The 26,274-nt window shown below is 44.0% G+C and overlaps 1 protein-coding gene across 1 annotated transcript in view; it reads left to right on the top strand.

Moving 5' to 3' along the window:
* The first annotated feature begins 2,071 nt into the window (after positions 1-2,071).
* LOC143775442 (peptidyl-prolyl cis-trans isomerase FKBP8-like) overlaps positions 2,072-26,274 on the top strand; it is a 135,815-nt gene continuing 111,612 nt past the window's right edge. Inside the window, exons 1-2 of the mRNA XM_077263575.1 lie at positions 2,072-2,567; positions 22,617-22,786. Coding sequence (XP_077119690.1) covers positions 2,216-2,567; positions 22,617-22,786 — 522 coding nt within the window. The 5' untranslated portion in view covers positions 2,072-2,215. The remainder of the gene's footprint in view (positions 2,568-22,616; positions 22,787-26,274) is intronic.

The raw sequence follows: 26,274 nt of genomic DNA, 5'->3' as shown, positions 1-26,274 counted from the left end.
ACCCCTATTATATGTCATTTGGATCTGTGGTATTTCAAATCCATTTCAGCATCATAATTTCCATTATAATTTAAGATATGATGCTAGTGTGAACGTTGCATAACTTACAGAAAATTATAACATTTGCCTATTCACACAAATCTGGTCCCTGTTGGATAATTATATTCTTGATGTAGGGTGACTGAGAGCAAAGTCTATATTAAAGGGAACATGTCATGTCCAGAAATGCTATTTAGCTGCAGATGTAGAGTTAATCTGCAGGTAAATAGCATTAAAATCATGTTATGCTGGTTACTAGAAGAATGGCTACAGGGAGAAAACTTATATTCTCCCTGCAGTCACTCGCTTCCAGTCATGGGGAGTGAGCACATTATATCTTCCCCCCTCCCCGCCACTGTGATTGATAGCCTGCTATGCAGCGTATGTGTACAGAGTTGGTTGTCAACCAAAGTGCTGGGAAGTTATTACATCACGGTCACTTGGTGACTCTAACCTCTCCTTGCACTACCCCTATGAAGGAAAGTGACATCCACAAGGAGGATATACCGTAAGTCAGAAGTGAATAACCACAGCCCAGGGGCCAATTGTGGCCTGCAATGTCATTATGTGAGGCCACCAAACATATGGACAGGAAAATGTTTGTCTGACAGATTACCTATATGTAGGCAGCCACACACAGAAGAGTAGTGGCCGGCAGCTGAGGAGCAGGAACTGGCAAGTACTAATGGTGCTCTGTGTTGACATCTCTGGATGCTTCATTTATCATGAGAATGGGGTCTCTTAACCCATTTGGAACTCCAGAAAGGAGTATGTGAATTAGACAGGTGGCCATGTCTGTGACTTCCTCTATCGTAGTTTATGGGAGTTCTGAATCATTAGGCAGTAAGCAAAAAGCCCATTACCTAATGTAGAGAGTCATGTGCATGGCCTCTTCCTGTTTAGGGTCTGTCACAGTTTTTTAATGAAGATTTAGGAGCATATTTTACTCCAATCCACTTAAAAAATGCTTCAGATACTCTATTAAAAAACTCAGAGTGCTGATATATGGAGGAAAGGGTCCAAAAACGATTGCGCACCAATGATATAAGCTCATCTTCTACCTGTAGCTGCTGGACTAGTAAAGTACCCTAACGTCATTTTAATGATATACACCAGCAGATTAACCCTATATCTGCAAGTAAATAGCAGTTGTGGACATGACACGATTCCTTTAAACGTATGCACTAATTTAGTGTGAAGAGAGGAAATAATCCAGCTTCCAAGCTTGCAAAAATTAATTGGATTAAAAAATATTCATAGATTCCATGTCAGTGTAGAGACAGCTGTGTCTACCCTCATGATGAATATTTTTTAATCCAATACATTTTTGCAAGCTTGGAACCTGGATCATCTCCTCTCTCATTTCTACAAGTGGTTTCTTGCAGATCCATGCCTCCTAGGATGTCTAGCTGGGGTAATCCTTTTCTATTTGCACTAATTTAGTATACAGGTGTATTCTCTTTGTTTTCAAGCAGAAAAAAATAATAAATTAATTTTTGGAAAATACAGATCATGGTTCATTTTTCAGATTGATTGTCATATAACCTTATCTTTTTTCCATGGAAGCTTTCTGAGAGATTCTAGTTCAGCTTTCCGTTACATATGTATGACATTGATTATAATCAGCTCTCATTGCCAATTAGCGTAAATTACTATGTATGCCGTAAATTAGCTTGTGAAAAAAAGTAGAAAAATTTGTAAAAACTTAAATTAGAAAAACTCGATGTAGTCATGAAATAACTAGCATACGTCTGAAGAAAAAGTGACCCAATAAGACATGAATTTGTTCGTTTTCTCAATGATGCGGGCTCTAGAGAACAACTGTTTCTCTGTACAAATGTCATGAAGTCTCATGTGCCCTCAGTCAACGGACTTAAGATCCTTACACGAATGTAAATAGACAGTATGAGAGGGAAGAGAGGCTTATGTTAATCATTCAGTTAATAGCAGTAATTGAATTACAGACATTTAGACTCAGGTTTCAGATTGAAGACAGCCAGTCTTCTGAGCTTGTGTTTCCTGCTCTGTAAAATATATATTGAAACACTCATTAGATAGTAAGTCAAGTGAAGACCAAAACATGATGTGACAGCAGGAGGAGTGAGATCTAAACCATCACATCACCCTTATTTAGAAGATAGAAATCTCTTTAAAAGTGGAGTTAGTAAAAGAGGTGATGCCACAAGACATCCTCCAGACCGGGAAGATCCCAGATCCTACAGAACATGGGACCTTGTGGAATACATCACTTGAACTACAGAGCAAAGGAGACCTTGACAAGATACCCACTGTAATTGTGCAAGAGACAGATCCACAACAGTGTGAACACAAGAGAAATGAAAGGATCCTGCAAAGGATACCTAGTTTTGGAAAGGCGGTCAAATTTCTTTTGCCCCCCATCACCATAGAGGACAACACACCTGAAGAGGAGGAGATGCAGTTCTTTCAAGCAGTGGAAGATGTACTTGAAGATAGAGTCTACGGCTTCAAATATATTTTCTCCTCAAACCAGTGGATAGATATAACAGGTATGGTAATATTTAAATTTATGCATTTATTATATAATTGATGTAATTAATGTGACTAATACAGTGATCATACACAGGAGGTCAGAAATAATATAGCAATAATGAAAAATCAATTAAACAGAAAAAGTCCTTTTGTTGTCCTTATGAAATCTTTTATTAATCCTGATTACTTGTGTGCAATTTATTCCTCCTGCTAACAACTTGCACTGGTCACAGCAGATAGATAAGAATGATGTAACATTTACATACAGTGAGATAAATATTATACATCACTAAATTAAATTATCCTATTTGGAGCTTGTATAAAGCTTGGTGACCATCTCAATGGACATTGTAATGGCTGTCACAAGCAGTTAGCTGCTACTATTACCCATGGAGTTAATAAACTGACTCTAATTGTCAAGCAAAACCAAGATAACCCAATGATTTATTTTTTCCAGGCATTTTTTATTATTTCAAAAGTAATGAAAGCTAAAAGGTAAAAGTATCCTGCAGAGGCCATTGTAAAAATATGAGCCAATTAAAAATACATGTTTCCAATTTCAACAAACTAAAATAAAATATCCTGTACTCTTTAATATGAACTGTACTTTTAACAAACTTTGCATGAATCAATGATACAAGTATAAATAACAAAATTTTTAACCCCTTCACCCCGAAGCCTGTTTTCACTTTCCTGACAAGGCCAATTTTTACAATTCTGACCAGTGTCACTGTATGAGGTCATAAATCTGGAATGCTGATTCTGAGATTGTTTTGACATATTGTACTTCATGATAGTGGTAACATTTCTTTGATATGACTTGCATTTATTTGTAAAAAAAAAAATGAAATTTGGTGAAAATTTTGCAATTTTCTAACTTTTAATTTTGATGCCCTTAAATCAGAGTCACATCACACAAAATAGTTACTAAATAACATTTCCCACATGTCTACTTTTCATCAGCACTATTTTTAAAACATAATTTTTTTGTTAGGAAGTTATAAGGGTTAAAAGTTGACCAGCAATTTCTCATTTTTCCAACAAAATTTACAAAACCATTTTTTTTTAGGGACCACATCACATTTGAAGTGAGTTTGGGGTTTCAATATGTCATAAAATACCCTAAAGTGACACCATTCTAAAAACTGCACCCCTCGAGGTACTCAAAACCACATTCAAGAAGTGTAGTTGGAGCGCCCCCACACCGCCGCAGGGCCGAGGGGTACCCGGAGCCGGGCCTCTGGGATCTCAGTCCTGGGGTTGTCACGGTGGCTAGACCCGGTCCGTGGCCCTGTCCGTCAGTGGGGGACGTCCGGTGCAATAAGTGGTGTTGTAACGGTGCAGTTGTGGGGTGCAGGTCGCGGTAAATAACGAGGACACCAGGTTGCAGTCTCTTTACCTCTTTACTGGAGATCTCTGAGTCCTCAGTCCAGAATACGGTTCACCAGGCTGCGCAAGTCCGGCCGGTCCAATGGCACCTCCAGAGTTCTCTTCACAGGTGGAAATCAGTGCCTTCCTTCTTAGCACTGTGTGTTGTAGTCCTTCCCTGCTGTGCTCACGGAAAGTACCCCACAACTGTTGTGTCTGTTTCTTAAGTTCCCTCACAACTCGATTAGATGTTCCTCTCTTATTCCATCCCTCCCTGTTATGCAGGTTGGAACGGCACCCGTTTGTCAGGTAGGCCTGGAGTTCTTCCGGGACCCTAGTGACGCCCCTCTCCCGCAATTGCCCCCCAAGACTTCATAGGTGATATGTGGTAGACAGCCCGCCTGAGACTGACTGTCCTGCCGCTGTTTGGAGTATGGCTTAAAGCTGTATATTATTCCACTCCCTCGGCGTTCCGGCCACCGGTAATGCGCCTCAGCAAGGTGCTGCCTCTTTCAACAAAACCCCTGCTGGTATTCTCCGTCTGCTTGATCTCGTTTCTCACTCAGCACAATCTATCTCGCTTCTAGTCCTTTCTTGGGCACCGCCGCTATGCTGAGCAGGCACGGTCCCGTTACGTTCTTTCCAATGCTAAGCCTCTGCCAGGATCCCACCCCTGGCAGAGACCCTACTGTCTCTTCCTCCACAACACCCTCTCTCACTAGGTGTTGCTTCGTTCAATCCAGTCAGCGTTCTCTCCTAACTTCCTGCCTGACCCCCAGTTTACCCACTATGGTGGGGAGTGGCCTAATGAATAGCACCCTTAGCTCCCCCCGGAGGCCCTGCTGTGAAACATATTGGTGTCTGTGATACCTGATCAGAGGAACTCCTTCAGTGCCATCGAACGCACCATGGCTCCCCTTAGTGGCGAAGCCACAGTACTGCAACGACCAGGACTCTGGGGCGCTGCACTCCCCCCTGGTTAAACACAGTACTCCGGGACTGGGAAGAAAAACAACAATACAGATTAGCAAAAAGACATACAATTTTGTTGAGTGCAAAACGATAAGTATACTTGAACAGGCTTCCCTTTATGGGAGGTGAGGACACTTTTAACGTTACAAACATAATCAACATTGTAAACTTCAGGCTATACATAACTCCTGCTACCCAACCGGGTATTCTACTCAGTGCAAATGCTGGAACAATAAATTAACATTGCCTTTAAGAAACATACACTCTTAGTTTACCAAAGGCCTTCCTATAATCACATTACAGGGCAAGGTAACTCTTCATTCTCCTACTTTTGAACCTGCAGGACCGCCTGTCCCTATGGCACCAGACCTACTGCCTCTCCTTTCTTTTACAGGACCGCCCCGTTCAGCCAGGGCCTACTGCCTTTCTCTACTATACATAGTATAGACATAACATTCCTTTCAGTTTGAGAACATGGAGCCCACTCTGCCTGGCTCCTATAAGGACTCACTCTCTAACCCCTACGGGTCTACTTTCTGTCCTTAGTAACTAACTTTCTATGGGGACGCAGGGTTTACCTTCTATCCTCACCTTCATTATTACTTTCTTACGTTTCTATCCATGCAGAACTCTAGTCTACCTCAACAGGCTTTCTGCATCTTTCCTTTTGAAGAACATTATTCAAGCTTCACATTTCAAACATATTAAACACATATAACTTTTCATGTAAAACGGTTACATTTCTTGCAAAGCATCATCATGACATTACTGTTCTAAAACAGTATCACTTTCAGGTTCAATTCCCACCTCCCCTTTAAGAGGAGATCAAGTCTTTCTGAGGTAGCTCTTCTTCTCAGCCTACCAGTCCATACCAGAGCTCCGGAATGGCATCTTCGCAAAGTGTCTTTAACTAAAACCAGTAGGAAGCACCTTTAAGAAGGTGCAAACTATTTACAAGAAAGTTTGAATCATGCACAGTCCATGATTACTGCAGTTCGTGTAACTTTGTGCAAAAACTTCTGGAAAACGACAATAGTGACCCCGGGTCAACAAAGGGGTCACCTTTTTTTTTTCTTTTTAAAGTTTACCCTGGACGGGTTTAGCAGCAACAGGAACAAAGGAACAAACAGTAACTATTTACATTTTCAGGTTTCCGAGGTTTACTCTTTTTCAGGCGGCTCGGGCTCCGTCCCCCCAGCCACCGTGGTGCCAGCGTCCGCGGTTCGAACGTGAAGATGAACTCGACTGGCCAACTCGGTGGCCGCAACCAGGCGCACCGTTGCGATGGTGACAAGATCGGGTGCTCCTGGGACCAGGTCCGAGGCGGTAAGGGTCGCGGCTCCAGACATACACCGCCGAACATTCCGTGCATACCACCCGAGCGGGTTCTGGTGGCGGCTGTAGGTCACCGAATCCCCCTTTTGCAATGGTTCTCCACTTCGGCCACAGCAGGGAGCCCTCACATTACAGTGTGCAACAAAAACGTCAGTATCCAATCCCAGTTCATGTATGAGGCCCCACCCCCTTCTCGCATGGTAGGCCAACACAGTGCCCCGCCTTATCGCGTCTCTGTCATCCCATGCCGGAGAGGATTGTGGTGTTCTCGATGGACCCCTCGACTCGGCCTCTTTCCGTCCTTTCCACTGTAGAATCAAGCACTGTCTATATTGTTCCCACGTAAGCACCGCAAGAGTGGACCCGTTCTCCTGGGATCCATCTGTTCCAACCCAGGGGCTGTCCCACCGAAGAACTACTCCATCTGGACTCACATCCACAGGCTCCCTCACTCTAGTCGACAGCGGTGGCACCATCCTCCCCAGGTCATCGGGGGATAACACCATTAGCCCTGCCGAGAAGAGTCGACCCTTACTGAGAGGGGGGTGGGTCGTGGAAGCGGGCTCGTGAGGGGGAGCAAGGGCGTCTGCCATACCTGCACCTGATGTGGTTCCATCGGTGTCGCTCCGGTCCATTAAGGCTACGTTCACATTTGCGTTGTGCGCCGCAGCGTCGGCGCCGCAACGCACAACGCAAATAAAACCGCAGCAAAACGCATGCACAACGCTGCGTTTTGCGCCGCATGCGTCATTTTTTTCATTGAATTTGGACGCAGCAAAAATGCAACTTGCTGCGTCCTCTGCGCCCGGACGCGGGCGCCGCAGCGACGCATGCGGCGCAAAACGCAAGTGCGCCGCATGTCCATGCGCCCCCATGTTAAATATAGGGGCGCATGACGCATGCGGCGCCGCTGCGGCGCCCGACGCTGCGGCGAGGACCGCAAATGTGAACGTAGCCTAACAAGGATGTTGGAGTCGGCTGCGGCCCGGACTGCGGCTCCTCCAATAGGATCCCCGGATGCAGCTCAGCTCGCTGTGACTCCTCCTCCGCTGGCTCCGAGGTCGGGATCGGGGAGTTCGGCTCCACTATCTGTTCCAAGGAAGTCAGTTCCTTCTGCTGCAGTGGACGTAGGCCCGCCTCTGATGAGGAGGGGCAGGCCGGAATCGCTTCCTCCTCGCTCAGGCATTTGCTGTTCATCATCGCTGCCTGATAGTCGGTGGCAGTGCATGCACCTGGCTCCGCCATTTCTCCGAGGTCGGGCTTCTCCATCACCCGCTTCCCGCTGTTGCAAATCAGGAGGTTGTCCTCTGCTTTGGGGCAGGTCATCCCCTTGCAGCCAGAAGCGCAGGGGGCGGTATCCATTTCTCGCGCCATTCTGGTAGTCTCCTCCCATAGCACGCCCTCCTTCTGTTCCGAAGTAGCAATGGCGGCAGCTTTTGGCGGGAACTTTTTAGCGGCAAATGGCGCAGCACACAATCTTTGCAATAAAGTACAGTTCAAGCACAGTAAATCACAGTCTCTAGGCACACATGACCTGATTCTTCAGGCTTAAGTAGATCCTGTTCGTGACGCCAAGTTGGAGCGCCCCCACACCGCCGCAGGGCCGAGGGGTACCCGGAGCCGGGCCTCTGGGATCTCAGTCCTGGGGTTGTCACGGTGGCTAGACCCGGTCCGTGGCCCTGTCCGTCAGTGGGGGACGTCCGGTGCAATAAGTGGTGTTGTAACGGTGCAGTTGTGGGGTGCAGGTCGCGATAAATAACGAGGACACCAGGTTGCAGTCTCTTTACCTCTTTACTGGAGATCTCTGAGTCCTCAGTCCAGAATACGGTTCACCAGGCTGCGCAAGTCCGGCCGGTCCAATGGCACCTCCAGAGTTCTCTTCACAGGTGGAAATCAGTGCCTTCCTTCTTAGCGCTGTGTGTTGTAGTCCTTCCCTGCTGTGCTCACGGAAAGTACCCCACAACTGTTGTGTCTGTTTCTTAAGTTCCCTCACAACTCGATTAGATGTTCCTCTCTTATTCCATCCCTCCCTGTTATGCAGGTTGGAACGGCACCCGTTTGTCAGGTAGGCCTGGAGTTCTTCCGGGACCCTAGTGACGCCCCTCTCCCGCAATTGCCCCCCAAGACTTCATAGGTGATATGTGGTAGACAGCCCGCCTGAGACTGACTGTCCTGCCGCTGTTTGGAGTATGGCTTAAAGCTGTATATTATTCCACTCCCTCGGCGTTCCGGCCACCGGTAATGCGCCTCAGCAAGGTGCTGCCTCTTTCAACAAAACCCCTGCTGGTATTCTCCGTCTGCTTGATCTCGTTTCTCACTCAGCACAATCTATCTCGCTTCTAGTCCTTTCTTGGGCACCGCCGCTATGCTGAGCAGGCACGGTCCCGTTACGTTCTTTCCAATGCTAAACCTCTGCCAGGATCCCACCCCTGGCAGAGACCCTACTGTCTCTTCCTCCACAACACCCTCTCTCACTAGGTGTTGCTTCGTTCAATCCAGTCAGCGTTCTCTCCTAACTTCCTGCCTGACCCCCAGTTTACCCACTATGGTGGGGAGTGGCCTAATGAATAGCACCCTTAGCTCCCCCCGGAGGCCCTGCTGTGAAACATATTGGTGTCTGTGATACCTGATCAGAGGAACTCCTTAAGTGCCATCGAACGCACCATGGCTCCCCTTAGTGGCGAAGCCACAGTACTGCAACGACCAGGACTCTGGGGCGCTGCATATTAACCCCTCAGGTGCTTCACAGGAACTTTTGGAATATGGAAGGAAAAAATAAACATTTACATTTCTTTCACAAAACTTTTCCTTTAGATCTATTTTTTTTTTTACTTTTGCAAGGCTAACAGGAGAAAATGGACCATACAATTTGTTGTGCAATTTCTCCTGAGAATGCCGATACCCCATATGTGGGAGAAATCTACTGTTTGGGCACGCAGCAAGGCTCGGAAGGGAAGGAGCGCCATTTCACTTTTTGAATGTAAAATTTGCTGCCATAATTAGCGGACCCCATGTCATGTTTGGAGAGCCCCTGATGTGCCTATTTTTTTTTTTATTTGTTTGAACATTTGGTATTCCCCAATTATTTTTTAATTTGCATAACATTTCAATTAATGGATTTTACTGTCCAACTTACATAATAAACATACACCAGTGATTTTACAATCTATGAAATTCTGAACATTCTAATTAAACTTCAACAGAGAAGGTAACACTTCATTCTTTGCAATAGTATTTACAGGGCACTAACATTAGACGTTGTACCCTGCTGACAACCTGCAAAATCCTAGTATAATGTATTATTTTATCATTAAGTTGTTTACCACCCCTTAAATTATATATACAATTCTAGACTACACACCATTAAATCCTCTAAATAACTGCTATTTCAATGAGCAGAATACTCTGTGCTGATTTGACTCTGTAGTGACATTATGTGCAGTGGTTCTAAGAATTTGGCTCATGCAAGACGCAGTCTGCAACATCCCTGAAGACAATTGTCATTTCACAATGTTCCTATGTCAGCAGAGTAAGGCTATGTGCACACGTTGAGTATTTACAGAAGACTGTTCTGCACCAAAAAGCAGTTTTTTGGCAGGAAAAAAACTGCATAAAGTTATCATGTTTTTGTTGTGTATTGTACTCTAGTTTTTTAAGTTGTTTTTTTTTTCGTTTTTTTTACTCCATTCATTTGATGTACACATGTTCAGTGTTTGCAGCAGAAAAATCTGTTGGCAGGAAAAAAGATGTGCAAAATACGCATGTTTTTTGCGTGCTTTTTTATACATATTTTTACCTTCAATTGAATGGGTGAAAAATGCTGCAAAAAGTTAAACTTCTTAAAACTTCTTCCAATCTGCAGGGAAAATATGAGCAGCACGTGCATGTGATTTCAGAAATTTCATTCACTTTACAGGTACAGTAAAACACTGCGCTTTTTCGTTATAAAAATGTGTGGAAAATATGTGTCAAAGATGGAGGAATGTGTGAACGTAACCTTCTGATTCAAATCCCCAGAGGAAAAAAATAGGAAGTAAGTACATGAGATTTCAGAAATCTCATTCACTTTGCTGGTACTGTAAGGGTATGTGCACACGTAAAATGGTCCACTGCTGTTTTTTCAGCAGCGGATTTGATAAATCCACAGGGCAAAAACACTGCATTTTTCCTGCGAATTTATAGCAGATTTACTGCAGATTTACCGCGGTTTTTGTGCAGATTCCACTGCGGTTTTACACCTGCGGTTTTCTATTATGGAGCAGGTGTAAAACCGCTGCGGATTCCGCACAAAGAATTGACATGCTGCGGAATGTAAACCGCTGCGTTTACGCGCTTTTTTTTCTGCAGCATGGGCACTGCTTTTTCAGTTTCCCATAGGTTTACATTGTACTGTTGAATCCTGCATATATCTATATATGTTAGTCATGTTATTATGCATTTGTTTGTGTTTATAGATATTTAACTCACTTCTGCTTGTCCTTATGCAGAGAGATCACATAACTGTTTCAAAGGGGTTTATGATCCATGTAGACCTGGACATTTGTTTATCTGATCACTACATTTATTGTGTCCTGCTGTCTCAACTGAGTTAGATTGATTTGTAACGAGAGGGGGAGAAACACCCTAAAAAAAAAAAAAAAAAAGTGAGATCTAAGAGCTAGCCTTCTATAAATGTAGACATAGCTTGGGGATGCATTCATGCACTATTATTCGTGTACTTTTATTCAAAGTACTTTTTTTCTAAGTATTCGGCAGTTATAACATGGCAGTTAGACAGGGCAGGAGACAGGTAAGACAATCTAAACCTATTCCCTATTCACTTGAAACAGAACAAATACTCACCATATGTATCTGTATAATCTATATCTTGGCTGCTGCATTCACTCACATTCACCGCCCTTGCAAAAACTCTTTACACTCCATCCATATTGGCCCCTCTGTCCTTGCCTCTCCTATGTATAGCACTCATGCTCTGTTCACATTGCTTAACAGCGCAGATCCATTTAGTCCCACCATCCAACACAAGAGACGCTCTCACAAATCACTTAACCATCTGCTCACTCTTTCTATCCTCCTTCTCCTAGTCACTGGAGACATCTCTCCCAACCCCGGCCCCCCATGTTATAGCCAGTCAAACCTCCCAACTGCTACACCCAGAAACCCCTCTAACCTTATTAATATTCCCTGCATGCTTTCTGTCTCTTCCAATTGTGCCCTTTGGAATTCTCACTCTGTGTGTAATAAACTCTCATTCATTCATGACTTCTTCCTTTCTAACTCTCTTAATCTCCTGGCTCTTACTGAAACCTGGATTCAGCAGTCAGACACCACCGCTGCTGCTCTTTCATATGGTGGACTACACTTTTCTCATACCCCAAGATCAGACAACAGAGCAGGTGGAGGCCTTGGTCTGCTCCTTTCACCCAAATGTACCTTCCAAGTTATCCCCCAAGTACCCTCACTTGTATTCCCTTCCTTTGAGGTCCATGCTGTCAGACTCTATGTCCCCTTCTCCATGCGAGTGGCGGTGGTGTATCGTCCTCCCGACCCCTCTCATCAGTTCCTGGATCACTTTGCCACCTGGCTTCCACACTTTCTCTCCTGTGACACCCCCACCCTTATCATGGGTGATTTCAACATCCCCATTGCTTCTCCCCTCTCCCCATCTGCTTCTCACCTTTTATCTCTAACCTCCTCTTTCGGCCTCTCGCAGCATACTAACTCTCCAACGCATGAAGATGGAAACTCCCTTGACTTGGTCTTCTCCCGGCTTTGCTCAGTTGATGATTTCACAAACTTCCCTCTCCCGCTTTCTGACCACAACCTTCTTTCATTCTCTATCAAGAACTGCGATCCCGCTCAGGTCACCCCCACTTTCCACACTTATAGAAACATACAGGCTATTAACACCCAGAAACTTATGAAGAACTTGCAGTCCTCATTGGCCCCAATCTTCTCCATCTCATGCCCTGATTCTGCTCTGAAGCATTACAATGAAACCCTGCAAAGTGCCCTGGATGAAGCTGCACCTCCTATACATAGAACAACTCAGCACAGATGGCAACAACCGTGGCACACGCTGCAAACACGTTTCCTGCAGCGGTGCTCCAGGTGCGCCGAACGTCTGTGGAGAAAATCTAATCTACCCGAAGATTTCATCCATTATAAGTTCATGCTAAAAACATACAACTCTGCCCTTCACCTCTCCAAGCAAACCTATTTCAACACCCTCATCACCTCACTGTCAAATAACCCTAAACGTCTCTTTGACACTTTCCAGTCCCTACTCAACCCAAGAGAGCAGGCCCCAACCACAGATCTCCGCGCTGACGATCTGGCCAATTACTTCAAAGAAAAAATTGACCACATTCGACAGGAAATTATCTCCCAATCTCTTCATAACATGCACTGTCCTCCCTCCCCCACTGCATCTAGTTCACTCTCTGACTTTGAACCAGTTACAGAAGTAGAAGTAAGTGCAGCGCCCCAGAGTCCTGGTCGTTGCAGTACTGTGGCTCCGCCGCTAAGGGGGGCTATGGTACGTTTGATGGCACTGAAGGAGTTCATCTGACCAGGTATCACATACACCAATACATTTCACCGTCGGGCCTCCAGGGGGAGCTAAGGGTACTATTCATTAGGCCACTTCTCGCATACTGGTAAAACTGGGGGTCAGGCAGGAAGTTAGAAAGAGCGCTGACTGGGTTGGAACCAGGCAACACCTTGTGGCAGAGGGTGTTGCAGGGGAAGATTCGGTAGGGTCCCTGTCAGGGGTGGGATCCTGACAGAGGCCTGGCAAACAGAGAGAAAGCTACGGGACCGCGCCTGCACTTCATAGCGGCGGTGCCCTAAGAAAGGACAAGAAGCGAGATTTATTGTGCTGAGTGAGAAACGAGATCAAAGCAAGAAGGAGAATAGGAGTCGTGCTGTAAGATCGAGGCAACATCCTACTGAGGCGTAAACAACCGGCGGCCGGAACGCCGAGGAGGTACAGAGCTCTAAGCCATACTTCGAACCAACGGCAGGACAGTCAGTCACAGGCGGGCTGTCTCACTTAAATCACCTACGCAGACATAGGGGGCAACCTGTGGAGAGGGGCGACTCTAGGGTCCCAGAAGAGCTCCGAGCCTACCCGTCATACGGGTGCGTCCCAACCATAACACCTGGGAGGGACGGAAGATTAGCAGAAGATCATCTAATCGAGTTGTGAGGGAACACGAGAAACAGACACAACAGTTGTGGGGACTATCCCGTAAGCTCAGCAGGGGAGGACCACAACACATAGCGCTAGAAGGAAGGCACAGATTTCCACCTCTGGAGGTGCCATCGGACCGGCTGGACTTGCGCAGCCTGGTTAACAGTATTCCGGATTGAGGACTTTGAGACCTTTAGTAAAGAGGTAAAGAGACTGCAACCTGGTGTCCTCGTTATTGACTGCGACCGGCACTACACTACCCCCCATCATCCACATCTATTACTGTACGCCCCTTAGCAGGGTCACGGACCGGGTCTAGCCACCGTGACAACCCCAGAGCAGAGACTCAGAGGCCCGGTACCGGGTACCCCTCGGCCCTGCTGCAGTGGGGGCGCTACATAAGCAAGCTCCTTGCATCTTCTCGCCCGACCACTTGCACCAGTGACCCCATTCCGTCACATCTCCAGTCCCTTTCCCCGGCTGTCACCTCTCACCTAACAAAAATATTCAACCTTTCCCTCACTTCCGGTATTTTTCCCTCCTCATTTAAGCATGCCATCATACATCCATTACTTAAAAAACCCTCCCTCGACCAAAATTGTGCCTCTAATCATAGACCTGTCTCTAATCTTCCCTTCATCTCTAAACTCCTCGAACGCCTGGTCCACTCCCATCTTACCCGCTATCTCTCAGATAACTCTCTTCTCGACCCTCTTCAATCTGGCTTCCGCTCTTTACACTCTACTGAAACTGCCCTCACTAAAGTCTCTAATGACCTATTAACAGCTAAATCTAATGGTCACTACTCCATGCTAATTCTCTTGGATCTCTCTGCAGCATTCGATACTGTGGATCATCAGTTCCTCCTCACTATGCTCCGCTCCATCGGCCTCAAGGACACCGTTCTCTCTTGGTTCTCCTATCTCTCTGACCGATCCTTCACTGTATGTTTTGCTGGTTCCTCCTCCTCTCACCTTCCCCTTACTGTTGGGGTTCCTCAAGGATCAGTCCTAGGCCCCCTCCTCTTCTCTTTGTATACTGCCCCTATTGGACAATCAGTAGATTTGGTTTCCAGTACAATCTCTATGCTGACGACACCCAATTATACACCTCTGCTCCTGTTATCACGCCGACCTTTTTAGAAAACACCAGTGATTGTCTTACCGCTGTCTCTAACATCATGTCCTCCCTCTATCTGAAACTGAACCTGTCAAAAACTGAACTCCTCGTGTTCTCTCCCTCTACTAACCTACCTTTGCCTGACATTGCCATCTCCGTGTGCGGTTCCATCATTACTCCAAAGCAACATGCCCGCTGCCTTGGGGTCATCCTTGATTCCGAGCTTTCATTCACCCCCCACATCCGATCACTGGCTTGCTCTTCTTATCTGCATCTCAAAAACATTTCTAGAATTCGCCCTTTTCTTACTTTCGACTCTGCAAAAACTCTTACTGTCTCAATTATTCATTCTCGTCTGGACTATTGTAACTCTCTACTAATCGGCCTCCCTCTTACCAAACTCTCCCCGCTCCATTCTGTCCTGAATGCTGCTGCCAGAATCATATTCCTCACCAACCGTTACACCGATGCCTCTACCTTGTGCCAGTCATTACATTGGCTACCCATCCACTCCAGAATCCAGTACAAAACTACTACCCTCATCCACAAAGCACTCCATGGCTCAGCACCACCCTACATCTCCTCTCTGGTCTCAGTCTACCACCCTACCCGTGCCCTCCGCTCCGCTAATGACCTCAGGTTAGCATCCTCAATAATCAGAACCTCCCACTCCCGTCTCCAAGACTTTACACGTGCTGCGCCGATTCTTTGGAATGCATTACCTAGGTTAATACGATTAATCCCCAATCCCCACAGTTTTAAGTGTGCCCTAAAAACTCATTTGTTCAGACTGGCCTACCGCCTCAATGCGTTAACCTAACCATCCCTGTGTGGCCCATTCAAAAAAAAAAAAACATAATCAGGTTCCTTGCATCATGTTCTCATACACTTTATGCAGTTAATAGCCCTCTGTGTCTGTACTGCTACATACTTAGGCAGTTAACTGGTTTATGCAGCTTTACATGAACACCCGAGCCTTACACTATGGCTGGTCCAAATAACTAAAGCAATTGTTACCATCCACCTCTCGTGTCCCCCCTTTTCCTCATAGTTTGTAAGCTTGCGAGCAGGGCCCTCATTCCTCCTGGTATCTATTTTGAACTGTGATTTCTGTTATGCTGTAATGTCTATTGTCTGCACACGTCCCCTCTATAAGTTGTAAAGCGCTGCGGAATATGTTGGCGCTATATAAATAAAAAAATTATTATTATTATTACTGTAAACTCATGGGAAACTGCTGCAGACCCACAGCAAAATCCGCATCATGTGCACATGGCTTAAAACATTTCATTTTTTTCTGAGGTAAAAAACAAGGCAAAAAAATGCAAAGTGAGAACAAGTCCTAAAAAGAGCTTTTATGAAACTTTAAAGAGGTTGTTCGCTACAATGTGTAGTAGACAGATTGATTTAAACCTTGGAAATAAGGCTTTGTTCAAATACCTTGCGTTTCCAAATGTGCCTATGAGTGGCGCTATCGCTGTCCGCTAATCCTCATTACATGACCCCCAGCTGCAGCTGCTTCTGATGTCCGAGGATGTCACGTCAACTACCAGATTTGGAAGCTGACCCGGCATCACCGAGGTGGGACCCAGTCTCCCTGAGTGACTGGCCTGTGGCTAACACAGTGCAAAGATATATATCTTTCGTATATCAAAATGGGCTGTGGGACGAGTTTCACTGCAAGTCACTGCCCAGCATCACGTGGGCTTGTGGCACTCTGTTAATGAAAGCAAAGCAGGGTAGCGCTTGCGTGATTCTCAATGAAAATAGAGGAGTAAGAGAAACAAACTACAAACTAAAATGTGTCTATACCAATGCACAGAACATGGGAAAATTGGACCTGCTAACACGGGAAGACAGATGTGATGTCATAGGCATCACTGAAACTTGATGGAATGATACACATGATTGGAATACAAACCTTTAAGGCTACAACTTATTTCTAAGAAACAGGCTTAACAAGAGGGGAGGAGGTACTGAATTGTATGTTAGGAAAGCATATATCTCCAAAGAGAACTAAGGTTCAGAGAATGGTAGCTCTGTAGAAACTGTTTAGATAAGAATACAAGGAGAGAAGAACAGAAAGGACACTATTGTAGGTGTTTACCATAGGCCACCTGTACAGATTGAAGATATAAATGAACTCTTTATACATCAGATGTCTTTCTTCTCAAAAAAGGTCCGACATGGGAGATTTTAACTATCCAGATCATTGGGAATTTTTCTTAGGCAAAAGTAATGGGTCCAGAAAATTCATATCTTCTCTTGCTGACAACTTTATCTTTCAAAAGGTAGAAGAGAGAACAAGAGGATCTGCAATCTTGGACCTAATTCTTACCAACAGGGAGGAAATGTTTGAGGACGTAAAGGTGGCTGGGAATTTAGGAGACAGAGAACATGTTATCCTCGAATTTTGGATTATAGGAGGAGGAAGACCTGTGAGGACTCAAACGTAAAGGTTGGACTTCAGAAAGACAGATTTTAACAAACTCAGAAAGAGGGTGGGAAAGTCCAATGTTCTAAAGGACAGAAATGTCCAAGAAGGATGGGATATTTTGAATGAAATTCTCACTGCACAATGAGTAACAATCCCAAGAAGAAGGAAGAATTGGAAGCAATTAAATGGACCAGGATAGAGGATCACAGAAATAAATACTTCGAAAAATAACATTTATTTTTTTCTTTTTAGCGATTACAAATTTGGAAGGAAAATGGGGTGCATCGTATAATCCAAAGGTAGCTTACCGTTGGGCAGCGGTGGTGGAGCAGGGTCACAGAAATCAGGGTCGCTGCTACAGGAGCCCGGTGGTAGCAGGAGTGGGGAGATTCTGCGGACCCCTGTGCTTGAAGGAGGCGATGTTCCGACATTGCGAAGCTGTGGGTCCTGGGCTCTCCTAAGATGTTGGCACTGAATGGAGTCCTCTTTCCCATTGATTTCCCTGTGGTGGGCTTTTGGAAAATGGCCACCAGAGGTGGTCCAAGCGCAGATTGAGATTTTGTGAAAAGAGATCTGGAATGAGCTCTCAATCTGCGCATGCACCTCATGTTTGTTTCAAAACATTTTTTTCCTATTTTCCTGCCCAAAATTTGGGGTGCGTCTTATGGTGCGCAAAATATGGTATAGCAAAGGGAAAGAGGGGTCATATCTAAAGAATAATATAATGCTGTGTGTGGGGAATGCAGGGCAAGCATTAGAAAAGCTAAAGTCAGTAATGAAAAGAGGCTTGCAAGGGAGAGCAAAAGTAATAAAAAAGGATTTTGGGTTATGTCAAAAGCTAAAGAAAATTCAAAGATGCTATAGAATTATTACAGGATGAAAAAGGTGAAGTGTCTAAAAATGATATTGAGAGGGCCAAACTTTTAAATTCCTAGTTTGCATCTATGTTCTCTAAGAAAGCAAATGTAAACATCAACTGATCTTCACTGTGCTATCAAAGGAACAAAAGAATCCATTATCTATTAACAGAGACATGGTGAGGAACACTTAAGGTACCTTCACACATAACGATTTCGTTAACGATATCGTTGCAACGTCACACTTTTTTTGTGACGTAGCAACGATCCCGCTAACGATCTCGTTATGTGTGACAGCGACCAACGATCAGGCCCCTGCTGGGAGATCGTTGGTCGTAGGGAATGATCAGGACCTTTTTTTGGTCGCCGATCACCCGCTGTCATCGCTGGATCGGCGTGTGTGACGCCGATCCAGCGATGTGTTCACTTGTAACCAGGGTAAACATCGGGTTACTAAGCGCAGGGCCGCGCTTAGTAACCCGATATTTACCCTGGTTACCATTGTAAAAGTAAAAAAAAAACACTACATACTCACATTCCGATGGCTGTCATGTACCACGCCGTCAGCTTCCCGCAATGACTGTCAGTGCCGGCCGTAAAGAAGAGCACAGCGGTGACGTCACCGCTGTGCTCTGCTTTACGGCCGGCGCTGACACAGTCAGTGCGGGAAGCTGACGGCGGGGGACGTGACAGACATCGGAATGTGAGTATGCACTGTTTTTTTTTTTACTTTTACAATGGTAACCAGGGTAAATATCGGGTTACTAAGCTCGGCCCTGCACTTAGTAACCCGATGTTTACCCTGGTTACCCGGGTGCTGCAGGGGGACTTTGGCATCGTTGAAGACAGTTTCAACGATGCCGAAGTCGTTCCCCTGATCGTTGGTCGCTGGAGAGAGCTGTCTGTGTGACAGCTCACCAGCGACCACACAACGACTTACCAACGATCACGGCCAGGTCGTATCGCTGGTCATGATCGTTGGTAAGTCGTTTAGTGTAACGGTACCTTTAGCTAATTTAAATGAATTTAAATCTCCTGGTCCACATGAATTACATCCTAGGGTACTGAAAGAGTTAGCAGAGGAAATTGCAGAATCACTAGACAGAATCTTTGAAGATTACTGGAGAACAGGAGAAGTCCCAGAAGATTAGAGAAGGGTAAAAGTCCCTATCTTAAAAAAATTAAAGAAGAAGGAGACAGAAAATTACAGGCCAGTGAGCCTTACTTCTATAGCAGGAAAGATCTTTGAACAAATTATTAAACAGCATGTAGGTAAGTAGTTGGATAAGAATACAGTAATTAATCAGAGCCTGCATGGGTTTGTAGCAAACAAGTCATGCCAGACTATTCTAATTTCCTTCAATGATGGAATCACTGACTGGATGAATCAGGAAAATGCAGTAGACATAGCATACTTCAAGTTAAGTAAATCATTTCATAAAGTATCTCATACTATTCTTATTGAAAAATTGACCAAGTATGGGATTGATAAGGCTATGGTTAGGTGGATTCATAACTGGCCCAGTGATCACACTCAAAGAGTGGTAATAAATGGTTGAGCATCCAGTTGGAATAGTGTTACAAGTTTGGTACCACAAGGTTTGGTTCTAGCCCCAGTGTTCTTCAACATTTTTATAAATGACCTAGATAAGGGAACTGAAGGTAAGCTAATCAAATTTGCAGATAATGCAAATAAAATAATCACTCCTACCTTCTGTCTCTTCCCCACTATCCCATAGAATGTAAGTCCGCAAGGACAGGGTCCTCTCCCCTCTGTACCAGTGTTTCACTGTTAACCTGTTTACTGTAAATGATATCTATAACCCTGTATGTAACCCCTTTCTCATGTACAGCACCATGGAATTAATGGTGCTATATAAATAAATAATAATAATAATAATAATAATAATGCAAAGCTAGGAGGGATAGCAAGCACGAGAGAAGGCAAGGAAAAGATTCAGAAGTATCTAGCTTCAACAATGGGCAGCAACTAATAGAATTTTATTTAACAAGGGGGAATACAAGATTCTACATCTGTGCAAGAAAACAAAAATTACATCTACAGAATAGGAGGAATAGAACTAAGCAACTGCACGTGTGAAAAAGACTTGGGTATACTAATAGTTCACTGACTGCACATGAGTCAACAGTGTGATCCAGCAGCCAAAAAGACAAACACAGTTTTGGGATGTATTAAGATAAGCATAGAGTCTAGATAACATGAAGTAAATATCCCCCTCTACTCCTCCTTGGTCTGACCTCATCTGGATTACTGTGTCCAGTTCTGGGCACCATATTTTAAAAAAGACATAAAAACTTGAAAAAGTTCAGACAAGAGTTACCAGGATGGTAAGGAAGAGGACTAGAACTCTAGTGCCACCTATTGGAAGTGGAGATCTGGTTTGGCTGTTTGAGAGGCGTCTGACCGGGATCCAAGAAGTATCGTTTCTCCTTGCGGAGAGTGACATGATAAGCATGTCGAGGTGAGGAGACTTAAAGCCGCAATGCTCCTCTGGGAAATATGCAAGAGAGGAAGAGGACTAGAACTCTAGTGCCACCTATTGGAAGTAGCAATCCTAACAGTCAATGTCGACAAAGCTCGTTAAAGGGTCGACATTGACTGTTAGGATTGCTACTTCCAATAGGTGGCACTAGAGTTCTAGTCCTCTTCCTCTCTGAAGAGACAATTTGCATATTTCCCAGAGGAGCATTGCGGCTTTAAGTCTCCTCACCTCGACATGATTATCATGTCACTCTCCGCAAGGAGAAACAATACTTCTTGGATCCCGGTCAGATGCCTCTCAATCAGCCAAACCAGATCTCCACTTTGCACTGACGAGGGGCAGTACCCCGAAACACAGTGTCTGCAAATTGAGATTCTGGTTTGGCTATTATCCTAAGTCATGTGACAAGGCTCGTTAAAGGGTTGACATTGACTGTTAGGATTGCTACTTCCAATAGGTGGCACTAGAGTTCTAGTTCTGAAGAGACAATTTGCATATTTCCCAGAGGAGCATTGCGGCTTTTAGTCTCCTCACCTCGACATGCTTATCATGTCACTCTCCGCAAGGAGAAACGATACTTCTTGGATCCAGGATGGTGAGCAAACTGCAAACTATGTCCTACAAAGAACAGTTAAAGGATATGAAAATGTTTAGCTTGCAGAAAAGAAGGCTAAGAGGAGACTTAATAGCTGCCTACAAATATCTGAAGGGATATCAACTTATAGAGGGATCATCTTTATTCTCATTTGCACATGGAAACACGAGAAGCAATGCAATGAAACTGAAAAAGAGAAGATACAGATATTTGAAAAAAATGTTGATAGTGAGGGTGATCAGTGAGTGGAGCAGGCTGCATCGAGAGATAGTGAGTTCTCATTCAATGGAAGTCTTCAATCAGAGGCTGGACAGATGTCTGAGATGGTTTAGTGAATCCTTGAGCAGGGGGTTGGACACAATGACACTAAAGGTACCTTCCAACTCTAACATTCTATGATACTATGATTCTAGGCCTTCCAATACAGGCTACTATATACCTAATTTTCTCGTGCCACAGGTAACTCTCCATCTCAGGCCACATAACCAGTTTGCATTCAGACACTGTCTCTATCGCAACAACATATTCTACTATGGAATACCATAGGAGGAAAGAAGTGAAGTAAGAACATAGATATAAAAAGGTAAATTGTATTAATAAATATTAAAACAAGTTTAGACAAAAGTGAATTAAAAATAAAAAGGGGAAAAATACCACCAGGACAAACAATGGGGGAATTAGCAAGGTACAGAATCCGACATAAGCGTGTTAAATTAATACATTAACCAATACCCTTGTATGCAGTGCAAAAAATGGCGGTTATACATTGGAAAATATAATATGGTATATAGGGTGAATAACCCAGCAATTAATATAAATAAGTTAACCAAAGGCCAAATATGCAAAACAAAGATTTATATTGATAAATAAGAAGGGCACGGCCAGTATTAAACGAAACTACACCAACATAGTACCATGTGTATGTGAAAAAATCCCTAAGAGGTAACAATCTCTGAAAGAGAGGGCACCAAGAAAATCATATGTCCAGATAGTGCAACACCAGGCTGCTAATGTACCGGAAAGTAGAAGCTACATATGACAAAAAGTACCAAAGGATAAGGAAGGGAATTATATGGTAAAGGCAAATTACCTGAAATGTGGGTAGAAATAAAGAGATGTGGCCGAGCCTCAGAGTCGGAGCACCTGAACTGATATCCCGGAGCGCCGTTTCGCTAATGCTTCTTCTGTTGGGGCAGGACTGTCTCTATCGCTGACAGGTCATGCTATTCTTAACACAGGCTTTCTTGGGGCGTGAAAGCTACCAATAGCTGCAGGTCACTGTAGGGCATCACTCAAAGTGCTTATACAAGGTCAATGATTTAATGTATTTCTGCACAATTTTCATTACCATTCAAGTCTCTCCATTTTAGCAGACTGAGCTCTGTCTCTCACTTCTCTTAATAATCTATGTACTGCAGATGACTGGTCTGGCTTAATGTAGCCAGGAAAAATAAAATGTCACTTTAACTAGCATAGATTTGATTCCAGCTGACCTATTCCATGTTTTGGGCCACTGTAGGAAATGTTTCATTTCCCCATAACTCCATTTCTTTCAGGATTAAAAAGGTTAAAAAACGTATTATTCACTGCCATACCTATAATTCATTTAGTTATAGTAACAATAAAACAAAAGAATAAACTTCAAACTATATAAAATATTATTGTGCCTTTTTGTGTCTTTCAGATGACAAACTGTTGAGAAAAAAAATTCTGAGGCCAGGTCGTGGTGAAGACTCAATACCACTCCCTGGGCAACAAGTAACTGTCTATCTTATGGGAATTTTGGAAGATGGAAGTCTGGTGGAAAAAGATCCTAAATTGTCCTTTGTTCTGGATGAAGGTGATGTTATACAGGTAAAGCTGTAAAAAATTCAACAACTCCTGTTTATAACCAAGCAATGAACCGATCTGTATGCTCACAGAAAATGATAAATCCAGACAGACTCCCATTTATCCATAATGTGCTCCATTGGGACTGATAAAGGGGTTGTCCACTACTTGAACAACCACTTCTTTAATGCAGCTTTTCCCCATGTAAATAAAAAAATGCATCAAAGCCATTCCTGGAATGTCGATGCTGGTTTTTCCGGCACTCAAATAACCTTGTTATACCATGGGAGTGCTGCAGGTAATGAGCAGCCACTGATGGACAGCACAGGCCACACTTCCTTCGGCTCATGTGGCATAGCAATGCCACACAAGCACCGGGCATCTACATTACTGGTACAGCGCTGGTGCACGAGGTGAGTGTAAGGGTTTTTTTTATTGTACAAGGGGTACTGTATAATTTAAGAGAAGATTGTCTAAGAAGTAGTCCACTCTTTTAAGGTTTCCTTTAACTTTGATGGTAAAAATACAGTGGGGAAAATAAGTATTTGATACACTACCAATTTTACAAGTTTTCCCACCTACAAAGAATGGAGAGGTCTGTAACTTTTATCATTGGCACACTTCAAATGCGAGAGACAGAATTTAAAAATAAAAAAACAGAAAATCACATTGTACGATTTATAAATAGTTAAATTTGATCTTATTGCATTAAATAAGTATTTGATCACCTACCAATCAGCAAGAATTCTGTCTCTCGCAGACCTGTTAGTTTTTCTTTAAGACGCCCTCCTACTCTGCACTCAGTACCTGTATTAATTTCACCTGTTTGAACTCTTTCCCTGTATAAAAGACACCTGTCACCACACACTCAGTCAATCACACTCCAGCCTCTCACCATGGCCAAGATCAAAGAGCTGTTTAAGAACACCGGGACAAAATTGTAGATCTGCACAAGGCTGGGATGTGCTACAGGAGAATAGGAAAGCAGCTTGTTGAGAAGGTGACAACTGTTGGCACAATTATTATAAAATGGAAGAAAAAAAGATGACTGTCAATCTTCCTCTGTCTTGGGCTCCATGCAAGATCTCGCCTCGTGGGGTAAGGATGATTCTGTAAAAGGTCATGAATCAGCCCAGGACTGCATGGGAGGACCTGTTCAAAGACCTGAAGAGAGCTGGGTACACAGTTTCAAACATTAAAACACACTACACCGTCATAGATAGAAATCCTGTAGGGCATGCAAGGTTCCCCTGCTTCTGCCAGCACATGTCCAGGCCCATTTGAAGTTTGCCAATGACCATCTGGATGATTTAGAGTTGACATGGAAGAAGGTCATGTGGCCAGATGAGACCAAAATAGAACTTTTTGGTATCAACTCTACTCGCCGCGTTCGGAGGAAGAAAGATGAGTACAACCCCAAAAACACAGGCCCCAACCATGAAGCATAGTGGGGAAACATCAAACTTTGCGGGATGCTTTACTGCAAAGGGGACGAGACGACTTCACTTATGAATCACGAGATTTTGGCCAACAACCTTATTCCCTCAGTAAAAGCATTAAAGATGGATCGTGGCTGGGTCTTTGTGCATGACAATGACCTTAAACACACTGCCAGGGTAACTAAGGAGTGGCTCCGTAAGAAGCATTTCAAGGTCTTGCAGTCTCCAGACCTGAACTCAATAGAATGCACCTAAAACAACTAAAAACGCACCAGACTAATCGAGTAGTACCTAGATCCCAGGGATCATATTGAAAATGGTCATAGACCAAAAGTCTGTGCTTAAAAGATAGAGGTATAGAGAATAATGTATACAAGAATTAATTTATTGAAGTATTAAATATACACACACTTATTATAGAATAATACATGGACAAAAAGTAGTAGCGAAAAACAGCTAAAAGATAGCATGTAAAGATGGCAACAAACAATGCAAAAGATACCATGAAACAACAATTTTGAGCGTCCCACTCTGACTGCAGACCAAAAATTGCTAAGAAAGTATGGAAGTGGGGTAACACTCCTAAATATGCGCAAAATATAGAGGTGAGTGAGCCCCCATGATCTTCCCCTGAATATGGTAAAATAGCAGGGGATATGTGAGCTAGTCTAGGCAACGCAGTTACATATGCAATGTATATAGTAGAAACATTATACCATTACCTTGAGACATGTTCACAGTAGATAGCAAGGAACTGCAGGCAGAGAGGGAGAGGGTGTTTTTTCTGAACTCAATAGAAACTCTTCTTAATGTTGCCCAGTTACAGTCCCAAAACCTGAAAGATCTCGAGAAGATCTGTTTGGAGGAGTGGGCCAAAATACCTGCTGCAGTGTGTGAAAACGTCTGACCTCTGTAATTGCAAACAAAGGCTTCTGTACCAAATATTAAGTTCTGTTTTTCTATTGTATCAAATACTTATTTCATGCAACAAAATGCAAAATAATTATGTAAAAATCATATAACTTGATTTTCTGGATTTTTTTTAAGATTCTGTCTCTCACAGTTGAAGTGTACCTACAATGAAAATTACAGCCCTCTCCATTCTTTGTAGGTGGAAAAGCGTGTAACATCGGCAATGTATCAAATACTTATTTTCAAAACTGTATATTTGTGGTCTGCTTTTTTTGCCATAAGACATATATAAAACCCTTAAAGACTAACCAATGTGAACTGAGATTAAATGATTTTAATTTACAGACCTTGAATATTTATTATGTACACTACCGTTCAAAAGTTTAGGGTCACCCAGACAATTTTGTGTTTTCCATGAAAACTCATACTTTTATTAATCAATTGAGGGTCCACATGAATTGAAAATCTAGTCCAGACATTGACAAGGTTCGAAAAAAAGATTTTTATTTGAAATAATAATTTTCTCCTTCAAACTTTGCTTTCGTCAAAGAATGCTCCCATTGTAGCGATAACAGCATTACAGACCTTTGGCATTCTAGCAGATAGACTGCTGAGGTAATCTGGAGAAATTTTACTCCATGCTTCTGTAGCGCCCCCACTGCCGCAGGGCCGAGGGGTACCCGGTACCGGGCCTCTGAGTCTCTGCTCTGGGGTTGTCACGGTGGCTAGACCCGGTCCGTGACCCTGCTGAGGGGCGTACAGTGATAGATGTGGATGGTGGTGGTGGTGCGGTGCAGTAAATAACGAGGACACCAGGTTGCAGTCTCTTTACCTCTTTACTGAAGGCTTCTGGGTCCTCAGTCCGGAATACGGTTAGCCGGGCTGCGCAAGTCCGGCCGGTCCGATGGCACCTCCAGAGTTCCCTTCGCAGGTGGAAATCTGTGCCTTCCTTCTAGCGCTTATGTGTTGTGGTCCTCCCCTGCTGTGCTTACGGGATAGTCCCCACAACTGTTGTGTCTGTTTCTCGTGTTCCCTCACAACTCGATTCTGATGTTCTTCTTCTTCTTCTCGTCCCCCAGATCTTATGGTAGGACGCACCCGTATGACGGGAAGGCTCGGAGCTCTTCCGGGACCCTAGAGTCGTCCCTCTCCACAAGTTGC

This window comes from Ranitomeya variabilis, chromosome 5 (assembly GCF_051348905.1).
Source record: "Ranitomeya variabilis isolate aRanVar5 chromosome 5, aRanVar5.hap1, whole genome shotgun sequence".
NCBI classification, from domain to species: Eukaryota; Metazoa; Chordata; class Amphibia; order Anura; family Dendrobatidae; genus Ranitomeya; species Ranitomeya variabilis.
Note: the sequence above shows the minus strand (reverse complement) of the source record. Positions and strands in the feature narration are given on the sequence as shown.